General features: G+C 42.9%; 1 protein-coding gene across 1 annotated transcript in view; it reads right to left on the bottom strand.

Annotated features, from left to right (window-relative positions):
- The window catches only part of SLIT1 (slit guidance ligand 1), a 133,787-nt gene that overhangs the window by 98,964 nt on the left and 12,858 nt on the right, over positions 1 to 21,965 (bottom strand). Inside the window, exons 2-4 of the mRNA XM_063132549.1 lie at positions 8,357 to 8,428; positions 7,999 to 8,070; positions 4,978 to 5,049 (exon numbers count right to left, since the gene is read on the bottom strand). Of these exons, the coding sequence (XP_062988619.1) occupies positions 4,978 to 5,049; positions 7,999 to 8,070; positions 8,357 to 8,428 (216 nt within the window). The remainder of the gene's footprint in view (positions 1 to 4,977; positions 5,050 to 7,998; positions 8,071 to 8,356; positions 8,429 to 21,965) is intronic.

Here is a 21,965-nt window from a genome sequence, read left to right as displayed (position 1 = left end):
CATCCTCTCCTTCTCACCATCACTGTTGCCAGGGCCAGAGCATGAGGTGGTGAACAAGCAGATTGCAATGGTGAAGATGACGAGCAAGTCCAGGAGGCTGTCAGTGGTGCCCAACCATGCCTACTCTTGACACTGTCCCTGTCCCTGGTAGTTCGCCTGTTGCATCAAAACCATCAAAGAGTCGCATAGCATCTTAAGATATTTAAAGTGCTACAAGACTTTTTGTTGTTTCACTTAGGGAGAAATGAACTCCAAAGAGAAATAGGAGTGTACAAAAACATTTATACACACCAACTCACATCGATTTGCCCATTAGACAACAACAGTCATCTCCTCTTTTACTCCTTTTATACAATGGTCTGTGAGAGAGAGCAAAGAACTTCCCTACTCAATCCTGATGCCATCATTCTGCCTCTGAACTGCCCCCCTTGGTTAGAGAAAACAGCCACAAATACAGGCCAAAGGTTTGGAACAAACAGGCATCAACTAAACAATCTACATCATAACAGCATACTTAGGGTTGGTATGTATTTCAAAACATCAGTTATAGAAAGGGTCATTGAGACTACATTACAAATCTCAACAACCTTTACACCAGGCTACCATGGTTCCCCTTGCGAAACGTACTTTCGTAGGGATGCTGGGAATTCCTTAGCTTCCATCAAAGAACACCCCAAAGGTCTTGAGGGAAGCTGTCACAGTTAAACCAGTTTATGTTTGTCACCTAGAATTGCCTTGAGAAGCTTGTATAGCTGAAAGGGGACATGCTTTGTATTCTAAGGGACTGTGATGCTCTGGAATAAAAGGCCACCCTTTGAGATGGGGCTCATAAAGGGGAAGGCAGGACAGCTGGCTTGTAGGGTGACACCAGTTCCAGCTGCCTGCACAAGATTTTCCATGCAGCACATGGTGACAGTGGTTTATGGTTGCCATTTCTGCTAGGGCTCAGAGTTTATTTAAGTGCATGAGATTGGACTTCACCCTAGCCCACTTCATCATGACGATGGGAAAGTACTATTTGTGGTTTAGCAGAAAATTGCAGAGGGCATTGTATGGTTAGTACGGGATATTAAGGCTGGAATGCACCATAAAGCAGGAGACAGGATTAGCAGCAGAAGAGAGTTCTATTCATAAGTCTTAGAAGTCAGAATACCAGGAGTCAATCTAGGCTTTGAACCCGACAGCACTCCGCTACTATCCCATCAATAGTGTGGTAGGTACTTCTGCACAAATAACAATAGTAGCAGCAGCAGCAATAACAGTAATGGTAGCAACACATGGCATTTTATAGTGTTTTTCCTAAGTGCTCAGACAGCTTCAAATACATTACCACAAGAATCATTCCAGTAATCATTACAATAACCCCATAAGGCGGTTCAGCATTAAAGCAGCTCCTGCAGCTTTAACTGTTGTGATGAAGAGGAAATTTCACCAGGTTCTCCATATATACAAATGACACCTGCTGAAATTCCCTTTTCAATACAACTGTTAAAGAGACAGGAGCCCTGTCCTCCTTTTCATTTGGTCACCCTACCTTATAGGCCCCTTCCAACTCTACTATTCTATGATTCTATGATCTACCCCTATCCATTTTCCTGACATAAGGCACCATGGCCACTGATCCCACATTCTGCCCAATATTCTGCCTCCACTCAACTCTACCCTCCTTAGGGGGGGGCTTTTAAAAATAATCCAGAGGACATAAACAAACCTCTTGTATGCAGTGTTTTGCAGTACATCCCATTTGTTCATTTTGATTTACAACTTGTCCCATCTAGAAGGGCTGGAGGATGTAACAAAGTTTTGTAAATATATAACATAAAACATTACCGTGAAATATTGTTTATATCCTAGTTTTGAGGTATGTTCTAATAGAAGAAAGGTTGGCAATTAGCCAGATCCAGGCTTGCTTAAGTAGGAGGGAATAGCTTTGGGCTTATTCTGTCCACAACTTTCTCACTGCACTCCAACTGACTCCCTTGTGGGAGGTGTCTGTGTGTGTGCATGTCCACTGGATCCCCTCTCATAACTGCACAAACTGTTACATTTTTATTAATGGGAGGGGGGTTGATATATTATAAGGGGCATGCTGTTCAACAACAGTGAACAACTGTTTAAGAGCTTGAAGAAGCAAAGTGGCCGGCCAATGGCAGTGAGCCAGATCAAGTCATCAGCTACCATGGTAACGGCTGCCTCAGAAACCATGCCTTTTTAGGGGGGTTGGCACAGGCCTATACCCTCTCTTGTCCTTTTATATCACATACAAAACAGAGGAAACCATCTCCTTGGTACTTCCTTTCACACTCGTTCCTAAGGTCTTGCATCTGGATGAGAAGCAGGTCCTGGACTGCACTAGGAAATGACTGCACATACCTTCCATCCTTGAGACTGGAGCCTCTGATAGCCCAGGCGAAATTGACATTCCACAGGAATCAACCTGGCACTCCTTAAAATGCAGGCAAACCTTCATTCCCTGAAATTCCTCCTTTCCTTATGTAGTTGCACCCCTTTCCCAGTGAGATAATGCCACCAACTGGCTAAGAACACTAGACTCCTTCTACATTATTAGAGTGTACCATGAGCATGATGTGAGGGGTTGGGTGGAACTGGTTTACCTCTTCCCAATATAGTTTCAGAGAATTTGCAGAGTCTGGCTTGCACCATCATCACCACCACCACCACCACCACCACCACCACATTGTTCTCCTAATGATTCATCTTCTTTAGCTCTGACAGAGGCCAGTTCTGAACATTTCATAGGAACAGTATAATTTTATAGGACCAAAATAAGACTTCTGTTCTCTTTCAGCAGCATGCAATTTAGGTATGCAATCCACTAAACAAAACTATGTGCTGCCCTCCTGCCTAATAGCTATAGATATTCTGATTGTTGTCTTGATTTATATGTTTTTGATCTCTTTAAAAATATGCCATTACAAAAAATCATTAAAGGGATAATAAGTGAAGAAGGTAAATCATAACTGCTCTCTATAGCTTTGCAAACCTTCCCTTTACACTGAGAACCTCCCCCACCCCACCCCACCCCGTTCTGTGTGTGCAAAGGAAAATGTTACAAGCATGTAATTTTTATGGGAAAGTTAGCAATAATTTTAAATATTTTAATTGCAGTTATATGAATTCATGCTCGACAATGAGGTCCAGAGGATAGTCCTCACAATAGCCTCTGGTATATAGAAATTGCTCTTTGAAAGTCAGATATCTCTGGAAGATGAGGGGAGGGAGAACAAGATAGGAAACATGAAATGACTCATAGTTATCTGCCACCCCCAATGCTCAAAAATCCAAATAACTGCCCAAAGACAAAAGCTTAGCTTAAGTCATTTTGTTTTCACCAGCGCCTCTCCTATTGCAAGCTGTCATCTCTGCTCATGCTCCTACTACCTTCAGTGAGTGTGTTCACATGCACACAAACACAGTATGTGCCTTTCTCTGACTCAAAAGCTTTGCCAGGCGCTTTTTCACATCCCTCCAACATGTGATAATAAGCCACTGCAGGTGCCCACCCTCTATGATTTTCATAATGTTTGTTAGCAGCTGCCAGTGCATAAAAGAAAACATGTTATACAAGTTGTTGTTAATTTTACATTTGTGGAAGCAATGAAGAAATACATAATTATAAACATGTTTTATAGACAACTGGATATTAGCACGAGCTTTTAAGGAGACAGGTGTATAGAGGACATTTTATTTTATATTTCCCCATATTAATAATTTTGGTTGTATATTTTACCTTTATCTGTCTGTGATTACTTTTAAAAACAACAACACAGCCAGGCTTTGTTTTTCCTAGTTCTTAGCAATTAGAAAGCATGGACAGAAGTGATTATATATTGTCCGTTCACCTAGGGAGGCAAAGTGTTTAGTTTCACATTCAGTACAACAAGATAGAATTCCATGATACTAAAAACTGATTGACACCAGTGTAGCAAGAGACATATTTAGATGTCCCTTCCACCCGATGTACATTTGTTGAACAAACATGTGATTGCATCATAGCAATTAGAATTGTGTCACTCATTTGTTCCTTGTCAGGATGTTTCCGTTTAGATAATATAGACCTGGAGATGCAAGAGAGCTGTCTTCTATCTATAGCACAGATTTATGTGTCAACATTTTCATGCCAACACCAGCTTCAGAAATGTCTGACTAGCTAGCCAACCAGAAACCACAATTGCTCCAGAAATGCGTATCAGTTGTCCAGACTAGCTGAGCAATGCATTTTATAAGCAAAACCATTATAGCAGCCAAAATATTGCTTACCATGATCTACCAATCAAGATGATCATGATAGAACTGGTTTCACTAGAAATGGTTTCTATCACTGGCAGAGTCATAGAAGTCCTGATCAGAGGATTGTACCACAAGTTCTAAGCTTTCATTTCCCGCCCTGAATTTCATACAGCTTCCAGCTGATGATTAGTAGCTCTCTTTTACACTCAACGGAACTTCAATTTTCCTAATTTAGGGTGACCTACAGTTAAGTTGTTCCACTGATAGAAAGACTTTTGCTACAGACCTATAGAGGACCAATTTCCCCTTTGCACCCACTGGTACACCCTCAAAACCTGCTCCAGAGGATTGGAGGACTTTCAGCGGTTTAGGGCTGTAGGAGCTGGAGAGAGGAGGAAAAAAGTCCTGTCATGTGTAACACTGAATTCCATCCATTGTCTTCATTTCCTTCCTAAAGCCCAAAGAGTTTACCTTACCAAGTGTAAATTACATCTATGGTTTTGAAGGAGAGAGGTCAGAGGGATATGTTACCAGATAGTATTCACACTTTGCTACTACCTGTTCTGATAACTCCTCCAGTACATTTGGTGCACCACACCTTAAGCTCCTTTTTTGTCTGCATTCCTATTCAAGACCTACATTACATTCTCTACATCCGTCCTCAAAAGAGCAGAAAAGCACAACATTGAAGATCAGCCAAGGAACAAAATACATCTGGTTACTTACAGCCGTGACAGTGCCTGGTTATTTTGGAACAGGAGCTCTGGCAAAGTGTGCAGCTGGTTCCGATTCAGACGTCTAGAGAAATGGAGGGTGGGGAGAAGGTGTCATAGACATGCACACACACTCCAGAAACAGGAGGGGTTTCTGAACCCAATCCCATTATGACAGCGAGACAGCGGCTGAGGAGGCTCTCTGGAGGTGTCCCCACAGCCCTATGTTTCCCTCATTGTGCACCCCCTATTACTTCTTCTGCTACCACATCAGGTCTATGGAAAGCCCCACAGATGGAAGAAGTGGGTGCAGGGCTCTCATGAGTTCTTGCAAGAGCCTTGTAGCTGCTTCTTCCAGCCATAAGACTCTTCATAGAGCTGACATAGTGATGGCAATGTAAGGCAGAGTGTGATGCATTGAGCAGGGGGTTGGACTCGATGGCCTTATAGGCCCCTTCCAACTCTACTATTCTATGATTCTATGCAGCAAGGAAAGGGGCATGATCCAGCAGGGGAAGGGTGTCACATGTTTTCTCCCACCTCAGGTGGTGAGAGAGCTTGTGTTGGGGCTGGCCTTGAAACTTTAAAGATGAGGATGAAATGCTACCTCCCTGCCCCCAGCTAATGAATATCATGGTTCCGTTCTACTCAACAACCTTGGGCCACATTTCTTAATCTCTCAGTGCAACTGGACAAGAGGGATATGTGGAACAAAACCTGCAAATTAGGCCAGGGTTAACAACATGAATCCGAAATGGCTATAGTGAAATGTCCTATATAAACCAGTGAGAGGGAGTAGGCAGCTTAAACTTAACCTGAGTTTTCAGTGCTTAGTCTATCTATAGTTATTTCTACACAGTGGTCAAATTAGGGAGGGAGGTATAATGAATCACACAGACACACATGCCAGACTCTCCCCCCACCCTATCTTTGCCAAATCATATTTACTAGAACCTTCTAAAAATAGCAGCTAACAGGGCTGCCACAAAAAAGTAAGAAGTCCAACCCCACTCCACACCCCCAGGGTAATTCAAGCACTGCTTCCACAGCTATTCCGGGAAATTTGAGTAAAACCACCCTTAAACCAGAGGCTGTTGCTACAGCCACAACAAGGTCTTTCAGATGATGGGTGCCTCACTGGCACCCCTTTCTATACAGATGCTTTCAAACATGGTTTTTATTGTGCAATCAGACTGCCTCACTCATAAAATTTTATGGGCATCCAAACAACATTCTGTGTTTTCCCACCTCTTTGTCTGTCTTTTTTCATACCAGAAATAAAATCTATTAAGGGAATAAACACAGAATAGCTGCACTGCTTTTTGTTTGGCAGTGATAGCAGCCCTCTGTCTGGAAGCACTCTACCATATTCCCTGCAACACCTGTAGCTGGGCTCAAATTGCACCAGGAGATATTACTTCTGCAACTTGTAGTCCTTTGTTTCCCAAAGACCTCACATCCTAATTAGAACATAATCCTCAATCCTTGACTAATACTTTTTATCCACCTACTCCTTTAGTTTCATCATGTCCTTCCAAGATTCTGAACATTAAAAAAAAAGTGATAAAATACCCAAATAAGTATTTTAAATAGAAAAGCAGGATATAAATGCTTTGAAATAAATGAACAAACTAAGGCCGTTTCTACACCTGCCTTTTCCCCCAGGATTGTCCCGGGATCATCCTTGTTATTATTATTATTATTTATTTATATAGCACCATCAATGTACATCCTTGTGCATCCAAATAACACACAGGGGATCCTGGGAGCAGGCAGGGACGATCCCTCCATTTTCCTGGGATAATCCTTAGGTGTAGAAAGGGCCTAATACGTAAACTATACAGATGCATTAGGCAGAGTGTGTAAATGGGTGTGGGTTATTTTTCGCAGTTCTTCAGATTGCAGAGTATGTGTATTTTCAAAACAGAATTTGGAACTTTTTAAAATCAAAGGTGAAGAATATGAGTGGGCAATTGATGCAAAAGATGTACAGGACAAGCAGGCCAAGAACTGAGATGCAGATGAGCTATATAGAAGCAGAATTTGGATCTCTTAGATTGAGAGTTTAGACAGGATAAAGGTGAAGGCCAGATAGTGGCCACAGGATAAAGAAAAAACCTAGAGCAGCCTTCCCCAACTTGGAGCCTTTCAGATGTGCTGGACTGCAACTACCATCATTTCCAGTCAGTGGCCACTCCCAGGCTGACTGGGAATGATGGGAGTTGCAGCCCAATACATTTGGAGGACATCAGGTTGGGGAAGACTGATCTGGAGTAACACAGCCCAAACTTCCATATATACATTGAAAACTACCATTATCCATGGTACTTTATGGAAGATTGTATTGTTATTCTTTATTCTTCTATGTCTATATTATGAGCCCTGTTTGCTTGGCAGTAGCAGCTGGGGTGGTAACAAGTTCTAAGTAATACTGGGCATGTCGATCGGGAGTGCAGTGGGATTGCTCCACCTTGTTGGCAATGGCAATGGTAGTGCAAGGGAAGGGGACGGGTATGTTAAAAAACAGTAGCAACACATTTTTCAGATGGTGTTTTGCAGCTGTTGTGCAGAAAAGATGCAGACAAAGCTTGGATTGGTTTGTGCTCTGCTCCCGATTGAATGCATGCTGCTGAGAATTATTTTGGATCTAAAATGAACGGTGAACAGATTGGGAAGCATCTGGGTGTAAATGCCAGCCAGGCTGTTAAGGGCTGGGTGTAAAAACACGTACTGCTCACACCATCTGCTTGTGTCTGCAGGAGGGTGGGGGTGGAGAGAAATGGTTCTTGAAGTAGGTACCGGAGTTGATTGCCTTTGACCATGGAGTGAATTCTCCCCCACCCCTGACCAGTTCCATCTTTAACCCACCTAGGCACCAAGAAATCCACCAGGTACATTACTCCATGGCTGTGAATAGGCATGACAGGGGAAGGAAGAAAAAGGAGGGTTCTGTTAGGAAATCCCACCCTTCTTTTCTCTGTGTTCTCCCCTCCCTCAGTTTTCATAGTGTGCTTAGATCCCTTGAAACACTCACAATCGCTCCAGCTCTTTCATGTCGTCAAACACCCCTCGCTCCACCAGGCTGATCTGGTTTTCCATCAGCTGCCTATAAAAGTGATAAGAGCGTCAGAACACTGATAGCATGAGGGAAGAGCAGGAGGAAGAGGGAGGATAAAGAGGGCTCAGTATCCTGGTAGTGGGTGTTGCTGTTTGCTGGGATGAGCGTTATGCCTCTCCCTCACAGCAGGGACCAACCCTATTTAGGGACTAGATCCACTCTCAGTTAATACACATGTACCAAGGTCCCAGTTGGCAAGAGGAGTTAGTGATAATGGAGGGAGGGAGGAAGAGGATACTATTATTCCTGAGTCAGCAAGGAGGGGGCTACTCACAGAACTCGCAGCTGCTTCAGCCCAGAAAAGTCATTTTTGTTGATGCGGGTAATGTTGTTCCCATTCAGCTCCCTGAGAAGAGAAGGAGAGAAACACTATAAGTGAGAAAGTAGCCAAGGGTGCTCAGTGCCAGGCGAAGTCCCAAATCCACACTCCCCAACAGGGCCAGCCCTACCATTAAGTACAGTGAGGCAGCTACTTCAGACAGCAAATGCTGGGAGAAGCAAGAGGGCAGCCCCTGTGGCTATTCCTCCTGACCTCCTACAGCCATTTCCTTTTCTAGGAGGACAGATCTGTGCAACCTGCCCTCTGTCCCCTGAACTACCCTGTGGGAGCATACTGCCCTGTTGTGCTAGTGTAGAAGTAAGATTCAAATGCCAATTCAGTCAAGTTCTGTATGTGGAATGGAGGGCCGCCATCTCGCCCTTCACTCAGGCAGCAAAATGTCTTGGGCCAGCCCTGCTCCCCAGCAGAAGGATTCTAGTTTCGTATTCACTGTTTTCATGTAGACAAAACAGAGATTGCCCACCATGGTCATTTTACCATGCTTACCAAATAGTTAATACCACATATAACAGGAGTTCACCTCTAGAGCAGCCATTTTAGGTTGCTTATTTTAAAATTAGCAAATTGCTGCCTTTGAGTTATTTCAGAAACTTGAGATGGCCCTGAATTGTGTCACTTCTGCAGCATCTCTCTTTCCCTTGCTTTCTTCACCCCAGACAACAGCTTGTTTCACTGTCAGTCACCCATTTTTGCCCCCTCGTAACAATGAAATTAGTTTAAGAATCACTAAATGTTTTGAAAAGGAAGTCTATATGGAAGCCTGCTGTCTGCTCTTCAGTCTCTATATTGTCCAATCTGTGCTACAGCTGTTCAGTTTCAAATTTTGCTCAGTAATTTTGTTGTTGAGAAACTATTTTCCCCTTTCTCCTTTTTCTGTTGAATCCCAAAAGCAGAATCGTAGGTAGACAATGAGAGGACTTGTACAATTCACTATAAAAATGTGGCTAGGGATATAAATACAGGGCCTGGTTAGGCCAGGAAAAAGTGTTAGACAAGCCTGAGATACACAAAAGGCTTATTTTTTTAGATAGCGTTGAGTCCAGGTGGTGTGTTGTGCAGAGTGTGGCAGAAATGAAAATGTGGGCTGGTTGTCCAGGGGGATGCCACTGAACAAAGATAAAAGACATCAGCTTTTCTCTTCACTCTCAGCTTCAACCAGCCACACACAGATAGGAGGGTCCTGGAGTAATTTCTTTCCAATTCCACCTTGGCCTGACAGTTCCACAAACAAGTAATGTATGTTTGACTTGCAGGGTCAAGGATGTTGCTGCTCCCTTGAAACAAGCAAGCCTGAGCCCTCACTGTCCAGTTACCCACCTGCTGCCTTCATTACAGGACTGATTGAAGGGGGAAGGGGGAAGGGGGGGGGAAGTATATTTCCAAGATATGAGGAAGGACCACATTGAATGGAGAGGGCTGAACTAGCATTGCTCCCTGCCCTTTCATGTCAGACTGAAACCTACACTCATGCCTGCTGCAATTATGCAAGTTACAGTGACATGCAATGGTGCATAACAAGAACCGAAGACAGCTACATGTTAATTTTTCAGCACTTTTAAAGATTTAAACCTTGCTCTTTCCCACAGAAATGCAGGACAAGAGGCAATAACTTGTAATTTTGCAACTATGAAACCATATTTCCCTTCAGTTCCTGAAGTACAGAGTGGCAAAAGATAGAATGCTTATATTCTCAAAGGAACTGTTTCTGTTCCTTCAAGTGCTCTGAGGAAAAAAAGTACCACAGGTGCAACTTCTCCCATCATACTATTGCAGTGATGGGGAAAACTGCACCTGTTGAATGTTGTCTTGCTTCAGTGCTCTTAATGGGGCAGAGCACCCCATTTTTTTTTAGGAAAATGGGCACCTTATCTAAGGGTGAGAATATAGGGTTCAGGGCAGATCTCCAAAAGAAAACAACAGTCTACGTTTTTAAGGTCATGTTAAAAACAAATCAAGCTAGTACCCCTTGATGAGATTTATAAAGCAGGAGAAACTGCTGCCAAGGTAATTTTGTCCTCAAACACATAGGATTATAATAACAGTGATTCTCTACTTGCTGACACGTTGTGAAGAGAAATTTAAACCCTGCCAAAAAGCTCAGAACCTCTAGAGGCAGGGAATCAAAAAGGACCTTCGAAAGAATATCACAGCAATAAAGACAAAAGAGAGAGAGAAAGAAAGAGAGAGAGAGAGAGGGACTGTTGCAGCTGTTGAAACTGTAGGGCTTGGACTTGCAGAACTGTGATCAATCCCTTATGGGAAGAGGAATAGCAGTTAGAAACCAGGGTCATGTGTTCAAGGGCTTTCTGGGGTAAACCAGCCACTCCAAACAAAATTACTTCATCAGGAAATTACCATTTATATTGCATGTGGTGTCTAGAGGCCATCTAGGAGATGGACTTATTGTTTTGGGTGCCACATGTGAACTCAGCTGCAGGTGTGCACACAGAAGCAAAGTCATGTCTGCACACAAATGCCAAAGTAGATCATAAGGCCCAATGTAAGGATTTACATTTTCAATTAAAATTCACAATTTTGGCACTCTGGGCTTTTGGCCTGGGACAACCAGTGCTAGAAAGGGATCATGAGCTTCCTGGATCTTTTAGTTTTACCTCTCAGCGTACTCCTCCACCACTCCAGTTTCCAACCTCAATGTAGCTTTAAGTTACCCATGTCAGAACTCATCTCCCTGGGGAAAAAACTGGTTGTCAATCCAATAACTATGCCAAGTGAATGTGATGTGACTCCTGAGTTTTAGCATGCTAGGAGAGAGACATCCCATCTTACAGCAAAGAGGGAGGATGTTTTGCTTGCCATTCTCTCTGTGCGCTTAAATGTTAAAATGAGCAGCTTTGACAATAGACTGCTTTTGCCAAGGATTAATTAGCTGTTTTCTGGCTTCCTGAAATGCTAAGGACATACGAACATATATTGGGACAGTCATCATACAACCCCCCCCCAAAAAACCCACAAAGCCTATATTTAAGCAAAGTCTCCCTACCCAGCAGCCATGAGAGGAGCATTGAATCACACACACACTCACCCCAGATATCAGCTGATCTCCATTGCAGTATTATAAATTGAAGATGTGTGGCATATTCCTACTCATCAACAAAGAGTTGGCCGGGATTAATGATATAATTAGGTTCCTTCCCTATTCCAAGAACTTAGAGAAAGTTGCAATATGTGCTTATTTACAATTATGAATAGATATTCCCCGATGCAAATATCTGTAGATCAGGCATTTGTGTTCAAATCTAGTCCCGCAGAAATTACAAACCTGTTTTCTTTCTTACCTATATAGGACCAGTGTCCCCGAAGCTCACAAGTCCCTTTCCATCATCTGTGCCCATGACTGCACTAGATCTACAGCCTCGGTAGCTTCTTTGTTCAGATAAATTATGGCCTTGAGAACCAAGAAGGGAATTAGCAGCAGGTGAAAGCTTATTTGCAATGATGCCACAACAACAGGGCCATTTAACTCAGTAGTGGTTCTTCCACTTCCAGGTCCCCATCAATCCCTCAGATATTAATTATAGTATGTCAAAGCCAGACTTTACCACAGCCACTGCTTGAGTGCTAACTCTCTGCCTTGACCAAAATAGGGGGAGGAGGGGAAGAGAAAAGCCTTCTCTCAGATTGAAAAAAATGAGATTTAAGAAGCTCAGGGACACATCTAGAGACCTATATTGGAGCCATTTCTTTGGCTATGAAACAACAACTAACCCAAAAGAGAAGGAGAACCTTGCTATCACCAATGGCAAAGTCTTTGTTAGCAACTTATACCTATTTTACTCAATGACAACATATAGATAAGGTCTTTGGGAGTTAAAAATATTGTCTGCATAGCTTTGCCCAATCCTGCATTTACCAGCACTTTGTTTAATCCTTTGAAGATTTGGCAGAGTTTGCCCATTCTGGCTAGAAAACTGTAAGAATCTGAGCTGGAGGCTGTGATTAATGATTTATTAACATCTCTAGGTCAGAGAGACAAGACTTATGGATAGTGTCTCTTCTCACTCTGCTACACCATTGCTCTCCTGGCTTGCTCTTGCAATCAGTTTGCCCTAAAGTTATTTGGGAAAGGATGATAAGGAACTGCACAGGGACAGGAGACACCTTTCTTAGCCTGAGTGGAACTATTAGAGCAACAAGAGCAGTCTCCTGGGCAAGAGCTGGCAATCCCATTAGTGGTGTGTGAAGTTTGAGAAGTGATAAACTGAGCAGTGTTTCAATGCAATGGATAAAAGAAAAGAGAACAGTTCTGCTTAAATTTGGCCAAGAACAATGTAAATAATCAAACTAACTTAGAACAGTACCCTATCTCTTAATAAACTGCCTGGCTTTGTGCATCATCATCATCATCATGGAGGCTTGGCTTATGTTCCAAAGGGCAACCAAGTGATAGCTAAGAGGCTCTAGGTTGTAGAAGAAACTTATCCATAGGCATATATGAGTCCTAACTAGTGCTTATCGTCCACTGCTTTTAAATACCTTTTAAAAAAAAAATTCTATAGTGGCATCACCCTTAGCCAAACAAACCCTTCCTGATTTGGGCTGTGTGTGAAACTCATAAGAACAGTTTTTTGACAGCTACAATTCTTGATATTTCTTGAGAGAAGCAAAGTAGCACCCAAGGCTTCTACCAAGATCATGGAGCACCATAACTGTATGTTTCAAGGAGATGTATATCTGGTTCATTCTCTTTCTAATGAGAATGACCACATTTTCAACTGATTCTGATGCAGCCCCATACACTACAGCCAAGAATATTAATAATTAATAACAATAGTGTGTTTATATAACACCCTTCCATTCATGTCACTTTGAAATCCTAACATAAACAAGTTGGAAACTCTGTTTTTTAAATTATTTAAATAGGAGAAAGGTAAATAGCAGGGAAAGCAATTGAAGACAGAGTAAAATATCTACTAAATAAACAAGAAGCTGGAAGGGTTTCTTTAAAGAGATAAATTAAGCAAGATGCTAGGAGAAATGTGTTCCTCCAGAATAAAGTAATACCCACAACATTTGGTCTTGGACTGTAAGCCCTATAAGGCAGTGTTTGGTTAAGCAACATTATCATGTCCTAGAACTAGAGCTTGCAGGAACTGAAAACCAAACCAAAACAATGCTAATAAGAGTGAGGCATGCATGAAGAATGAAGCTGTGAAAACCTGCTGTCTGCAAGAGAGGGAATTACTGGTTTAGGGGGTACACTTGCCAGCAGTTGACTTGTCTAGCATTGAAGAATCCCTAGTTACAGTGCCCTAAACCACTCTGTATATTGCAAAATTAAATGCCCTGGCTAGATGCAAGTGACAATAGGCCAGCAAATGCTAACTGGCAACCAATGAGTACTAGCACACAACACTCCATTAGGTTTTATGAGGTTATTAAACTGCTCCAGCTCTGCCATAAAGCATTAAGCCTTCAAAAACTGCACCAAGCGGTGAGAGCCATAATGGGAGACAGGCAGACTTTCTGGTCTTTACAGCTTTTACTACTGGGTTTTCCCACTGCGATTGCAATGCTCTCTGGTGTATAAAGCAACTAAATTGATGACCCAGCCAATTGAGAAAGAGGGGAAGCTGGGGCACAAAAAGGGAAGTTATTATGAGATTGTTCTTGGGAGTCTGATGGTTGGAAATTGTGCGCCTGATAGGCCTTAGTAATTGTGGCAGCATGCCTCCCAAACTCCTGCATTCAAATAGTGCCTTGGTGGCGCTCAGCACAGCAAAGTCCTTTATCTACATACTTAAAATAAATTAAGAAATTAGCATATTACAATTACCAAAACCCACTTAAAATGCATACTAAGACATGGATAATTAATGAGGAAGGTCTGGAAACTCAGTAACTAACATTACACCTAAGATGCAACAAAATACTCAGAATAAAGACCAACAATAGGGCTTCCCCATTCTCCCCAGAAAGTATGCACAGGACTGTAGCTGGCTAAGTCATGTAGCTTAACTAACATCTTCAGGCTAATTATGGTCCTGTTCCCCCAAATAGACATTATGATCTGTACTATGACTTACTTTTGTATCAGTTTTTGAATGGAATGGTCATAGACACTTTTACAGAAAAACTATGCACTGTATAATTCCTGTTCACCTTTTGAACTCAGAGCAAGATTAGACATGATGGCAGAAGATCCATGACTGGATCTCCCATGGAGTGTTTTTTATAACAAAGTAAATTAAGTTCTGGGGGCAGGCAGATCAGGGTTGTGTGAAGCAATGGAGAAGGAAGTAAACCTTTCCTCCCAAACCATTCCCTCAATCTGAATTCTATCACCACTGCCACCCTATAAATGCTATTTACCCTGTTGTGGGGACGGGGACATACAGATACCCAGTTTCTTTCTTGCAGGAAGCCTGAGAGGCTTATATTTTGTAGGCCCGGCTGAGGCAATACTACTACTACTACTACTACTACTACTACTACTACTTCTACTAAAGGCAGGCCTTGAAACCTTCAGCCAGGCCTAATGACTGTCAGACAGGGATGCTGGGTGATTTGGATGATAGTTTCAAATAACATGTTAATTCTACTGTGACATTCGTGCTAAAATTGATTGAATGCCAGCAATGTGATATGATATCCCACATAATGACTAGGATGGTAATCTTTCTGTAGGAAGATTCCACACTACACTAACTAGCACAAATTGACGCATTAGCTGGAGGGGACAGCCTAGGGTATTCTGTATAAAGGGGATATAAATTGAATAAATAAAATAAATACTGTGGTTTCAATACTCAGAAATTTCAGTCTGATAAAAAAACACTGGATGTCTCCATCTCACAACTGCAATGATTGTGCGTGAACACACATACTCACATACACACACACACACAAAGAAACCTGGACAAGTTGCCAGAAAATTCTGGAGGACTGATAACTATGCACTTGGTAGAGTTTATTTAGCCTATAGACCATCTAATATCCAGCTAAGCAACTTTTTGACATAGAACTGTCACATGAGCATCAAGCTCTTCTAAAACATGAAACCCAAGAATTGGCCAAACAAAACATAATCCAGAAGATCTGTGATCAGGATCTTTCCAACACACACAGTCTAATTTGCTTGGAAAAATTGGGGTATTCTACCTTGAAAATACAGCTGGCATGATCTCCCCATCTCTCTCCAACACAAATAGACTGCTGTGATGTAGTGTGCAAGGGAGGCACAGTTTGAAATAGCTACCATTTACTTTTCAAAGGTAAACAGGATTTTCCTTTCCCCTTGGCCCATCTGCATCCCCCCTCAACAAATCTGGGGATTAGACAAAAAGGTGTTAACAAAAGCCATTGTTCCTGCTCCCTTACCAGGAGAAATTGCATTCCAGGAAGTAGATTAAGGAAGATTATATCGGATTGGGCTGTCTTCTTGATCTCCCTCCCTACCATTAACAAGTAACTGCAGAAATGTTTGAACAAGTATTAATCATAAAATGCAAGGTATTTTCAAGAGGGGAGTCTGTGAACCATTTCAAAAATACAGGTGATGTATAGTTCTATCACAAGGAGTGACTCCTGGGATTGTGCTGAGAGTATAGGTGCATACTGATGACTTCTGGACAGAACAGGCAGATAAATGTCTCAAAAGCAAGCAGGTCCATTTCTCACCCTAAAATACATCCAGCTTGTTGAATATGATGCAATCTCCTTGGGTCTAGATTTCATCTCTGCTTAAAAGAAGAGCAGTTCTACTACGTCTCCTGAGGGTTAAGAGTAATCCTTCTCTTATTTATGGAAATAAGACCCTATAAAGAGAAGACATCTATGACACCTGAAAGGTTTTCCCCTATGGACAAATAGCAAGAAATCCCCCACACCTCAATTTTGGTCAGGAAAATGGTGGTAGTGGGGAGACTTTTAAACCCTTCCCACAGCATCATGGCCCTACACTAAAGTATCTCCCCTCCCCCTTGTTCTTCCTCTGATTCACACATACAAGGAAAACTAATGCTCCAGTTAGCTCTTGTATCAGAGCTAGAATCATCCACATTTCCCATAGGCAACCGAGATGCCTTCACCTCTTGCCAGGAGCTCAGAGACACAAATGCTGTAGGGTATAATGGGACTTCCAGCCATGCCTTCTCTTTAAAGAATGCATTATTCACCTCTGCCAGTTCTGTGGAGAACAGAGACTTCCAGAAGCCTAATCTACATAGGGTGACCATATGAAAAGGAGGACAGGGCTCCTGTATCTTTAAAGTTGTATAGAAAAGGGAATTTCGGCAAGTGTCATTTGAATGCATGTAGCAGCTGGTGAAATTTTGTCTTCATCAAAACAGTTAAAGCTGCAGGAGCCCTGCCCTCTTGACCAGATACAAAAGAGAGGAGGGCGCCTGCACCTTTAACTATGGCTATGAAAAGGGAATTTCACCAGATGCTGTCTGCATACAAATGGCACCTGCTGAAAATCCCTTTTCTCTACAACTGTTAAAGATAAAGGAGCCCTGTCCTCCTTTTCATATGGTCACCCTAAATCTACACCTACAGCTCTTTCGCAAGGGAGGAGGGGTGGTTGCAAGTTTTCCCGCTTCTGGGATCAGCACTCATGGGGCACACATGAGCAAAGTTTTCCACATTTTCAGGAGTGCCGTTGTGGGTGGATGTGTGCTCTATGATGGCACTTCCATATGTGGATTGGGAGAAGTGGGCAGGGATAAGCTGATTACGCAGCTACAGGGATATTTCTTAATGATTTCTCAGAGATGCGCAGAAACGCAAATGCACAGTTACACATGGGGTGGATAGGGAGTCCATCGAATGTGCAAAGCTGTGCAGAGACATGCTTGCGTTTAAAAAAAATACACACCTCGCCACCACAACACAACATACATCCAAAACATGTGGCGAAAATGGCAGCTGTGTCTACTGCCACACACCTCCGAAATGGCTGCACACACCCCTGACAACAGGTTGCCTGTTCGCTAAGCTAGGAACTTGCTCTGAACGACAACAGCTTTGCGAAGGGAGGGCACACCAGCTGCGGACTTTAGGATTGTACTGAGATAGCCGGAAAAAAACATGACAAAAGCAGTCAATGATATTCCGGGGAAATCACCATGGGAGGAGCTGTGCATGTTGTGGCCCAGTAGGGACGACTTCGACGTTATTCTGGAATAAATGGCTGGTGTAGATAAGGCTGTTCCAGTCTTCAGCTTAGCAACTCATCCTCTTCTCTTGATGCCTAAAATCCATTTGAACTTGTCTTCCCATTGACTGCCTGAAAAAAATCATCAGCTTCTCCTGGTTTTTGCAATTCAGATTTACCGTATTTCTTCGATTCTAAGACGCACTTTTTCCCCTAAAGTAACAGCTCTAAAAATTGGGTGCGCCTTAGATTCGATGGTGCCTTAGAATTGAATAAATACGGTAATTACATTTGTCGAGTCTGCAGCGGGACAGGCAGGGAAAGAGGGTAGGGGGTGAAGAGCGAACGAGAGAGAAGGGAGTGGAGAGAGAAGCGGGGGGAGAGGGGCAACGTCTCGGAGCATCTCAAACGTTGCCACCGGGAGCCGGCTGTTGCCACCGGGAGCCGGCTGGGAGGGACCCCAGCTCCGGCAGGCCAGCAAGCTTCCAAAGAGCTCGGCCTCGCCTCTGTTAAGGAGATGGGAAGCGGAAGAATCACCTGAGCAGCGCTGGTTGGGCTCGCCCGCCCACCCCCTCCCATCCGTGTGAATGGTGCAGACCAGCTTTTGAATGCATGTGTGGCTGTCCGTTCCCAGGCAGGGGACGATTGGTTCCTGCTTCCCATTCATGTAACCTGCCTCTATGCGTGTGCGTGTGGGTGCGCGCGCGCGTGTCTGTGTCTCGCTCGCTCTCTGTTCCTCTCCCCCTCCGCTGCGTGTATGTACCGTAAAATTGCTTTGCTGGCTGATTGGAGAAATTTATTTTTTCTTTGAATCAAAGCTTTTTTCCCCTGTTGGTGGCACTGAAATTAGTGTGCGCCTTAGATTCGATGGCGTCTTACAATCGAAGAAATACGGTAGTTACTCCCCTCATATGATGCCACTGTTCTATTTAACTGGGGCTGTTCTTCTAAAGTGCTTGCTCCAGTGCCAGAATCTTTTAACACTGGCAGTAACTACATGTGACAGAGGCCTGGAATTCCCTTGTCTATGCTTAGGTAGGGAACGCCTGAGGTTGCTTCTAGCTGAGGTTTTTATGGAGCAATCGCCCTGCCTCATTCTCAGAATTTTATGGCCGCTCCAGATGGCATCACTTCTTCCTTCTTTTTTCTTACCATGAAAAATCCCATTAAGAACTAAAAGATGGGATAGTTAGTACTAGGATGGCTCAGCCTGGAAGTAGCCTGATGGCCAGGGCTTCAGGCAATATTTTCAGCTTTGGTATTAATTTATACCAGATAGACAACCATAGGGTGACCATATGCAAAGGAGGACAGGGCTCCTGTATCTTTAACAGTTGCATAGAAAAGGGAATTTCAGCAGGTGTCATTTGTATGCATGTTGCACCTGGTGAAATTTCCTCTTCATCACAACAGTTAAAGCTGCAGGAGCTATACTGCAGCTATACTGTGACCAGTTTTAAAAGAGGGCAGGGCACCTGCAGCTTTAACTGTTGTGATGAAGAGGGAATTTCACCAGGTTCTGCATATATACAAATGACACCTGCTGAAATTTCCTTTTCAATACAACTGTTAAAGATACAGGAGCCCGTCCTCCTTTTCATATGGTCACCCTAGACAACCACTTAGTCCCTCTTACAGAGGCTGGTTGCTCTCTTTTTGTCCAGTAATTTTGTCCTTCAATTCAAACAGAACACAGTGCTCTAGACCACATAGCTGGTAGCTTGTTCCTAGCTCAGTATTTTTGAATACAACAAAGCTGAAGTTGCTATGCCTCACAGGGGTGGGTAACTTGTGTCTTCCAGATGTTTTGGCCTACATCTCCTCTCACTATTAGCTATATTGGCACAGGCTGATGGGCCTTGTAGGCCAAAACATCTGGAGGGCCACAAGTTACCCAGCTCTGTACTACAGGTTGCTACTGTCTTGGATCCAAGTTCCTCACAATATGTGACCTGCCTTTGTATTTGTCTCCTCCATCTCCCCTAACTTGTGTGTGTTCATTATAGCACAGGTAGGGAGTCTTATGCATGCAGCTGTACATGCGAGGGTCTCTATACATGTTCTAATGACATGCATATACAACTCTACTCTCAGGCTCTCTGTGCATGTGCTAGTGAATGCACACAAATTGAGGAAGGAGCCTGCTGCTGTCTCTTCCTATGGGCATCCATAACCCTTTAGTAAGAGAGAACCAGAGTAGTACAGTGGTCAGGGTGCTGGACTAGAACCTAAGAGACCACAGTCATGAAGCTCACTGGGTGACTTTGAGCCAGTCACTATTTGGCCCGGTTCGCAAAACACAGCTCCCTCACTGTGGGTTGTTTAATCTATGATGAAATGTGGTGTGTGTTGGGTGTGTGCATCCACCATTATGAATATGTAATCCCCAATGGGATTGTGGCATGTTGTCTGAACCAGCCACCGTGGGCTATTTGGCGGTTAAACAACCCATCCATGGTTTATAGTGGGATTATGTGAGGGTTGTTTAAGACTGAAATAACCCGTGGTGACCAGTGTTTTGAGGATAAATGGAGGGAAGGAAGAACTGTGTATGCCACTCTGAAATTCTTGGAGGAATAATAAATAAATAATGTCTGAAAGGGGCTTTTATAAAGCTGAAAGAAAGATAAGCCTAGACATTTTAAACTTTTTTAAAAATACAATAAACACTGGACTGTTACTAATTTGCTGCATTCAATCCAGATGTCTTCCTTCAGATTGATACTTTTATCATGGGGATATCACACTTTTCCAGCCAGCACTCAAACTGCAATATTTTGTCACTGGCAAAAATACTACACACACACACACACACTTACACACTTACTACTTCCACTGCAACTGGATGTGTTAGCAAGAGTATCACAGATGCCTGTGAGATTACAATTTCTCTCTTATAAGCATGCAACATTTTGTGAACTTTTAAAAAGTTTTATTCTGCTTTCATTTTCATTTGCCATAATTTAGAAGCCGAGTGCTCTTATCAAGCCTTTTTTAAAGGGTGCAAGCACTATTCCTTGCCACTTTGGCAACGCCCCATTTTCTGAACCTTTACTTATGGGGAAAGCCAATATATATTTCTTTGAAGACTGTGCACTACCACCACCATCACCTTTTCCAGCACTGGAGCACACAGCTACCCTGATTTTTTGAAATGGGAAACAGAAGTATAGCTGGGCCATCCCCCATGCTTAATATGTGAAATGGATATTCCTTATATTTGAGTCTGGTCAAGATTATCTGCACAGGCTAAAATGCACTCTGGGTACATTTTGATGAACTGTTTGAAAGGCCTACTCATAACAGCTGATTTTCACACTCTTGAGAACTTGCTATTCTCACACTCTGAGTTGGTGGTGGGATACAAATCATGCTGGAAGAAGACGCACTCATGCTAGTATTGTCTGGGCTGTAGGTGTTTCGTGCATCCAATTCCTCTTTCTAGGTTTTGAGCAAGACTTTGTTGTTCTATAAATGGCTGATGTATAAAATGGCACTTTTGTTTTTCAAGTAAGTCTGCAGAAGTAACGGGTGTGGTGGACAGATTCCTATGGACTGTTCTGCAACTTGGCATTTTTACTGTGAGCAGCAACTGGAGTCCCATTCATCAAAATGCTCAAAATCACTGGAGAAATGTCTCTTCCTGCTGCTGTATGAAATGTGTAGCCATCCCACCCTGCAGCAGAGTCACAAACTGCTGTGTCCTGCAATCACAGTATCTGCTTTGTGGGGAGAACAGCAGATACTGTTGTTTCATTAGGAAATCACCAAGGGCTAATTTGGATGAAGGAATTATTTAATGGAGCCAAAGGTTTAATCAAATGCATTACTGTTACAAGTAATGGTTCCATGCATATGTGTGAACATACAAGCGCACACACGCACAGATTACGACCCTGCATCTACAGAAAGCTCCCTCTCTACTTCAACCCCCACCACAGCTGCCTCCCCTTGGCAATCTCCTCCTTATCTACTCTCAACCCTTGCCCCCAAATCCAGATGAAGCTTTTATTGCATTATTGCTTGCCTCATTCATAGAATTTTACAGGGGGTTCAGTGATAACATCTTTCCCTTGTAACCCTTCTGGGTTTTCTGGCACTTCTCCATCTTTTTTCTTACCATGAAAAATATGCCAAGGAGAAAAAGATAGAAGAGCAGCACAATGCCTTCTGACTGGTAGCATTAAGTGCACTTCATCTGGAACTACCCTCTGTGCCACACGCACTGGCTAAGTAGCCAGCATTCATTGACCAAAAACAGACTGAAGTGCATAGTCTGAGACAATCCAGTTTCCAAATCTATGATACAGAGGTCAATCTTAGGGACACGTTACATATTTCTGTTAGAAGAGCAGCAAGTTCACATTTAATTTCTTTAAGAACTCTCAGATGGTTACCATCTGGACCACGTGATTTGTTTGTCCTAAG

The sequence above is a fragment of the Elgaria multicarinata genome, chromosome 8 (assembly GCF_023053635.1).
Source record: "Elgaria multicarinata webbii isolate HBS135686 ecotype San Diego chromosome 8, rElgMul1.1.pri, whole genome shotgun sequence".
NCBI classification, from domain to species: Eukaryota; Metazoa; Chordata; class Lepidosauria; order Squamata; family Anguidae; genus Elgaria; species Elgaria multicarinata.
The sequence above is the reverse complement of the archived record's forward strand: the minus strand, read 5'-3'. Positions and strand labels throughout refer to the sequence as shown.